General features: G+C 44.2%; 1 protein-coding gene across 1 annotated transcript in view; it reads left to right on the top strand.

The window, feature by feature from the left end:
• Positions 1-6,774, top strand: part of prdm6 (PR domain containing 6) — a 72,639-nt gene extending 65,865 nt beyond the window's left edge. The window contains exon 8 of the mRNA XM_071896703.2: positions 6,660-6,774. Within this exon, the coding sequence (XP_071752804.1) occupies positions 6,660-6,774 (115 nt within the window). The remainder of the gene's footprint in view (positions 1-6,659) is intronic.
• The last annotated feature ends 735 nt before the right edge of the window (positions 6,775-7,509 follow it).

Below are 7,509 nucleotides of genomic sequence, written 5' to 3'. Positions count from 1 at the left end.
TTTTGCCAAGATTTTCATTTTACATATCTTTGCTGTCGGGTGAAAACATTTCTCCAAAATGTCAAATTTTCAGGAACTAAGCCTTCGTCAGCCTTGTTTTTAGACACATATTAGAGTTTATCCAATGAATTTTGAAAGGGTTTCATAAACCCAAGAGATTGTAGAATTTTCTCAACCCAAAGAGAAGCATATAATCCTTCAACTGACATGAAAAAATGAAAATCACCAAAATTGGAATTACAGGGTTTTCACAGGACAAATAGTACCCAAGTCTCTCTCGAGCGCAGCGTTTTTGCTTTTTAGGATGGATTTTATATTAAAAGATGAATGTGAGGTAGCTTTTAATTCTGGCTCTTTTTTGGCCTCCATGTTAGATCAGTAGTGAGGATGGGGGTTTCCCTCTGCAGGCCTGCAGGAGAGACGCAGGACGCCTCAGTAACTGAGTCCAGCAACATGAAGCTCAGGAACCCATTCATCAGATGAAAGGGTCAAAGGCATCATAGATTTCTTTTAATCTGAGTGGCTTTCGCTGACCCGCTTCACTTCAAATGGTTGAGAAATACTGATAATTATCAATAACAAGGATCAATGTTCATTGTTGTTTCAATAAGGCTAACACAGCCAGAACATGAACAAATGAATTACATGGATAAATGAATAAAGCTCATTTCGAAGAGAAGCAAATGCTCAACTTGTCCTAACAGTCATATTTACAACATGTCGTCTGGTTCAAATGGTTTTAGTTGCATTATTGCAAGTCTAAATTAAGAAATTATGGAAACTAGTCGGCCTGTGAGTGATTAGTGTTGCAGAAAACAGATTTTTTTTAATAAATACCATTAAATTTTCTGTAACAAGAGAACGATCCGAACCAGAGCAACAAAAAGAGAGGAAAGCCTTTTTCTTCTTTTATCTTATTTCTTTCCACAGCAGTTATCTATTATGCACGATCACTAAGGACTCAGGAATATTTTGTTCCATCTGCTGTCAGGATGCTGCGACCTCTGACCTCTGCTCTTCTCACTATCGGTTGCCTGTAACGCTGGCGATCGAGGGAAATTTAAACCGTAATCGTACAGTCGCACTCGCTGTAAATCACCGTGGATTAGAGCATCAGCGAAACGCCCGAAACGTTAAATGTAAATATCGGTGCGGCAGAGGTGGAGTAAGTCGGCGCTGTCGGTCCCATCACGGCGGTTAGCGGCCTGGTAATGAATCTCCGCGCGCTCAGATCTCTCATTTCCATTTTCCTGATATAATTAGAGAGAGAGCCGCGCTGCAATTAGGACTTCTGGAGGCTGCTGTTGTCACGCTGTCATCCTGTCAGCGGCTGCAGACAATAAAGAGTCCCAGCGGACGGAGAGGTCAGCAGCCAGCGAGCCGGGCGGAGGGCAGGAGGGCGAGGGAGAGGGAGAGAGAGGGAGAGAGAGAGGGAGGAAAAAGAAAGTGAAGAAGCGAGGGGTGGGGGTTAGAGAGGTGCAAAACGCATCGAGAGAGGAAGCCGGCGGAAACGCATTAACGCTCTTAATAAGCAATCAGAGAAATCCAAACTCGTCATCGATGCGGAGAGCGAAAGGGCAAGAAGAAGAAGAAGAGAGAGAGAGAGAGAGAGAGAGAAGGAAGAAGAGATCACGGTGTAAAAAGCGAAACGACAAGCGGCCCGCGAGAAATCCGGTAAAAGCAAATCAGCGTTCTTAATAAGCGATCGGGAGGGGGGGGGGGAAGCCGAACCTTTTCATCAGCACTTCAGAGTCTCGGCGGAGGCGGAGCGGGACAAAGACAATCAGAGACGGGCGTCAGAAATCTTTAGCGGATCGATGGGCGGGGAGTTATCTCCGTCCGGACGCCCCGGCAGATAGATTAAAGCTGCCACTGTCACTTTGTCAGGAGGAAAACGCTCAACTTTATTTTCCCGCTGAGAAGACGGAGGCAGAGAGATTCTGTGTGGTCGGCAGCTTTCAGGCCGAGCCGCCGGTCTGCTCTGCTGTTCTGTTCTATTCTGTTCTATTCTGTTCTATTCTGTTCTATTCTATTCTATTCCACTGTCAGAAGAAAACACAAACTTTGTCTATTCTGTTCCTTTGTCAGAAGAAAACACGTCACAACTTTGATTTCCCTCTTGAGGAAATAAGGAAGCGGAAGAGGCAGAATTCTGTTTGTGAAGAAGATGTTAGACAGATTTAAAAGGATAGTTCCTGGTTTCTATTCTATTCTATTCTATTCTATTTTACTCCATTACCCCATCCATTGTCAGAAGAAAACACTCACAAGATCACAGCTTTGATTTCCCTCTTGAGAAAATCTGGAAGCGGAAGAGGCAGAATTCTGTTCTGTCAGCAGATTTTGAACAGATTTTATTAGATAGCTGCTGGTTTCTATTGTGTTCTATTCTATTCTATTCTATTGTATTCTATTCTATTCTATTCCACTGTCAGAAGAAAACACGTCGCAACTTTGATTTCCCTCTTGAGGAAATAAGGAAGCGGAAGAGGCAGAATTCTGTTTGTGGTGAAGATGTTAGACAGATTTACATGGATAGTTCCTGGTTTCTATTCTATTCTATTCTATTTTACTCCATTGTCAGAAGAAAACACTCACAAGATCACAGCTTTGATTTCCCTCTTGAGAAAATCTGGAAGCGGAAGAGGCAGAATTCTGTTCGGTCAGCAGATTTTGAACAGATTTTATTAGATAGCTGCTGGTTTCTATTGTATTGTATTCTATTCTATTCTATTGTATTCTATTCCACTGTCAGAAGAAAACAAAAACATTCGGAATGGTTCACTCATTCCCTCACTCACTATTCCCCATGTAGTGTTTATCATATAGTGAACTATATGGGCAACGACCGAACTAAATTTCGGACACTACAGTAAATATTGCGTCAGAACAATGCGCTGGATATTGGTGTGACGCCCCGGGACGCGCCCGGCATCACGTAAACAAACCAAGCGTCATGACAGCAGGTTGAAATGGACTCGGGTCGTATTGATTTTGACAAGTTTGGAACATTAAATTACAAATAAATTGTTGAAATTCTAATCATGTGCAAGTGTGGTTTTGTCAACTTTGGTGCTTTTGGTTTGGTAAACTAGCTTGTGAGCTAATGACTAGCACAAGCTTTCATATCACTTCCTGTATCGGTGGATAAAGTTAGCTGACCTGTAACGATGATTCCTGCAGTTTTGCTGCTGTTGGTTCAAAACGGAGGAACTCGAATGAGGTGTCTAATACGTCTTTTGTTGATAAATAGACCAGTTTCTATTAGCTAACATGTTAGCTAGCTGCTGCTTCTTCGGTAAGACACGATCACACTGCATTGTGGTATACAGGAGAAATTGTAGGGTACACTGTCTGTTCACTACAATTTGTAGTGCATTGTGGGTATCTTGTAGTGGACTATTTAGTGAATCAAATTAACCGCTGAGAATTCGGACACTAGTAGAAAATGGCGGATACACTATATAGTGCACTGTTTCTGTAACAGGGAACGGTTTCGAACAGAGCTTTTCCTTTGTCAGAAGAAAACACGTCACAACTTTGATTTCCCTCTTGAGGAAATAAGGAAGCGGAAGAGGCAGAATTCTGTTCGGTCAGCAGATTTTGAACAGATTTTATTAGATAGCTGCTGGTTTCTATTGTGTTCTATTCTATTCTATTCTATTCTATTCCACTGTCAGAAGAAAACACGTCACAACTTTGATTTCCCTCTTGAGGAAATAAGGAAGCGGAAGAGGCAGAATTCTGTTTGTGGTGAAGATGTTAGACAGATTTAAATGGATAGTTCCTGGTTTCTATTCTATTCTATTCTATTCTATTCTATTCTATTTTACTCCATTGTCAGAAGAAAACACTCACAAGATCACAGCTTTGATTTCCCTCTTGAGAAAATCTGGAAGCAGAAGAGGCAGAATTCTGTTCTGTCAGCAGATTTTGAACAGATTTTATTAGATAGCTGCTGGTTTCTATTGTGTTCTATTGTATTCTATTCTGACTGTGACGACGTCAGAGGAAAACACTCTCCACGACTTTCATGTTCCTTCTGAGAAAATAAGGATGTGGCAAACAAAGAATTCTGTGGTTAGCAGATTTTTGACAGATTTAGTAGCTGCTGGTTTCTATTCTGTTCTATTTTTAGCAAAGTGCATCACAGTCAGGAGAGGTAAATTCAGGTCGGTCTGTCAGGGATGAGATGAGATTCACAAATCCTTTTCTACAAATCATATCTGCACTTTATTTAGCCGTATCTAATGAATAAAAGTGGTATTACTTTTTAATTCTATTAACTATGAATCTTCACACTTAAACAAATGCAAATTTTCACACAATCCTCTTCGCGTATTTAGAAATGAACATCATCGCCACATGGAAACAGGGTAGAGAGAAAAAACGCGGATGTTTTTTTATTATCTTTTACCGTTTTTTTGCTTTATTTGGCAGCTGATAGTGGAGAGAGAGGGGATTCAAACCGATAACACCGCGATTTCCATCTTATCCACCAAGACGCTCAGAAAAGGTGAATTTTAACACCGTTGCCATGGAGAGTCTTCTTCCTCTTCTCTCTGGTCTCATCTTCCCCCTTTTTGTTTCTGTCTGGACCGTCGGAGCTTGTTTACCACAGTGTTCTGCCGTACTCAGTAGATTAAGATGAGAGGAGGAGGTGAAACTTCACTGATCCTCGAGGGAAGCTGATTAAAGCCGCCTGCCTCTGTCATTTTGTCAGGGAGAAACCGCTCAACTTTATTTTTCCCCCGGCTGAGAGGCGGAGCGGAGGCGGCGTCCGGTGACGGATCCCGGCCGACCGCGGCGCGCCTCTCGGCCGCTCTCTTTGTTCTGCGGGAGAACCGCCTTGTGTGTGTCTGCTGTGGCGGATAAGTGTGTGTGGCAGAGCTTCAGAGCCGCTTTGATGTCGCTCCGTCGATTCGCGGACCAGTAAGAGCAGGAACGCACCTTGAGGGCAGCGTGCTCCGGCTCAGTCCGGAGTCTGCTTTCTTTCTGCGCATTCTGGAAGAGAATAAAAAAAAAATGGGGGGATTTCGTATGTGAGATGCATCTGCTGGAGCTGCTCTTCCTAGAATGAATGCTGCTGTTTTTCTGCACCGCACACAGAGGAGAGACTGACTGCAGAGCTTTAGCCCTGTTTGCACTGGACCAGTATCACATGAGGACTTCATGAAAATAATGAATTACCCCCCAAATTTTTTTTCGTTTTCTTTTTTCGTGAAATGTGTTCACATGCGAAAATGAAATTCACTGAAATCACTGTTAAGATTTTACAATTTGTCCCGTCCTAATGTAGCAAAACAGAACTTCCACTAAGGCGTCCATTTTTCATGACAGGTTGAGGATAGAATTTGTGCTTAGAAGAAGAGAAACCACACCAAAACTAATTAAACCTGAAAATACCAAGACTTTGATTCGCGCAGGATTTGTATCAGGAATCAGGAAACCTCTGTCTTCACTATAATACGGGAGGTAGTTTGCGTAGTTTGTTGTTACATCATTAAAACCATCATCATGCAGTCACAGTGTGTTTATAATGGACTTATGAAGCTTTATGAGCTCCAGATCAAGTGTTAACAAAGCTGCAGTCCACTGAATGCATGGGGCTGCATTACAGTGCAATGCATCTCCCCCCTCCCCTCCCCCCCCCCGCCCCTCCCCCTCTCTTATCCAAGTAAACCCCCCCCCCCCCCCCCCTCCCTCCACCCCCCCCCCCCCCTCCCTCCACCCCCCCCTCCTATCTATCTAACAGCATGTTAGTCTTGTTTCTGGGCTGCTAAGTCCAATACCTCAGCACAGCTTTCTCTTTGAAGAGGAGCCCCCCTCCCCTCCTCTCCGCTCCACACACACACTCACACACACACACACACACACACACACACACACACACACACACACACCACCCCCCGCTTACACTAAAAGCTCCTTCTCCTCTCTTCTTCTATTGGAGGTGACACTGACGCCTGCCTTATCAAGCCTGGATACGTCTGTGTGTGTGTGTGTGTGTGTGTTTGTGTGTTAAAGTGTGTGTGAGATGGGAATACCCTCCCCACCCCCTCCCCTCGTGCTAGATTATTGACAGGTGTGTGTGTGTGTGTGTGTGTGTAATTTGTCCATCAGGTTGCGAGGATCAGGGCAACAATTACAGCTTGGTGCTCCGCTGGGCCTCACACACACTTTATACTGTCACTGGATATTAGGGTTAGCACAGGGATGTGTGTGTGTGTGTGTGTGTGTGTGCATGTTTGTGAGAGAGAGATCTAAGGGTTTTATCAGTGTGTGTGTGTGTGTTCAGGTGTCGTGTAATTTCTCTTCAGCAATGTGATCTAAGCATTGTGTTTTATCTAACCTTATTGTGTGTATGTATATCTGTGAACCTCTGTGTGTGTGTGTGTTCCTGTGTGTGTGTTCCTGTGTGTGTGTGTGTGTGTGTGTGTTTCTGTGTATGTGTGTGTGTGTGTGTTTTTCTGTGTGTACATACACTTACAATCTAACCACTGTCTTATATCTTTCTCTTTGTCTTCTTCTGTATGCGTGTGTTCATGTTTCTGTGTGTGTGTGTGTTCCTGTGTGTGTGTGTGTGTGTGTGTGTGTTCCTGTGTGTGTGTGTGTGTGTGTGTGTGTTCCTGTGTGTGTGTGTGTGTGTGTGTGTGCAGGTGCGAGCGGTGCGACCGCAGCTTCACCCAGGCCACTCAGCTCAGTCGTCACCAGCGGATGCCCAACGAGTGTAAACCAGTCAGCGAGAGCAGCGAGTCCATCGAGGTCGACTGACTGCTGACTGACTGACTGCTGACTGACTGCTTTACTGACTTACTACTAACTGACTGACTGACTGACTGACTGACTGACTACTGACTGACTGCTTTACTGACTTACTACTAACTGACTGACTGACTGACTGACTGACTAACTACTAACTGACTGACTGACTGACTGACTGACTTGCTGACTGACTGACTGACTGACTGACTGACTGACTACTGACTGACTGCTTTACTGACTTACTACTAACTGACTGACTGACTGACTGACTGACTAACTACTAACTGACTGACTGACTGACTGACTGACTCACTGACTGACTGACTGACTGACTTGCTGACTGACTGACTGACTGACTGACTGACTGACTGACTACTGACTGACTGACTGACTGACTGACTGACTACTGACTGCTGGAGGAGAAGGAGAGGAAAGCCTCATCAGACCTGCAGGAGAAAATCCTGACAAAACTAAACCAAAGATCCTCCTTCAGCCGGGAATAAAACCAGAGAAGAAGAAGAAGAACCAGAGAAGAAGAAAGACGTTAAGAGGGAATACCGACTCTGGAGCGGAGGGATCGGGGGGTGGGGGGGGGGGGGGTACTGGGGGGGTTGGATATTTATTGGAGACTTTCGGGAAACCCGGCAGGTTTCCCTCCAAAGAAGACTCTTTCTAGAAACCGGGAGTAAAAAAAACAATGAAATACCAAAAAGTGTTGACTGACGGTCCGTCTGTAGCTTTATA

Source organism: Centroberyx gerrardi, chromosome 8 (assembly GCF_048128805.1).
Source record: "Centroberyx gerrardi isolate f3 chromosome 8, fCenGer3.hap1.cur.20231027, whole genome shotgun sequence".
In the NCBI taxonomy this organism is placed as follows: domain Eukaryota; kingdom Metazoa; phylum Chordata; class Actinopteri; order Beryciformes; family Berycidae; genus Centroberyx; species Centroberyx gerrardi.
Note: the sequence above shows the minus strand (reverse complement) of the source record. Positions and strands in the feature narration are given on the sequence as shown.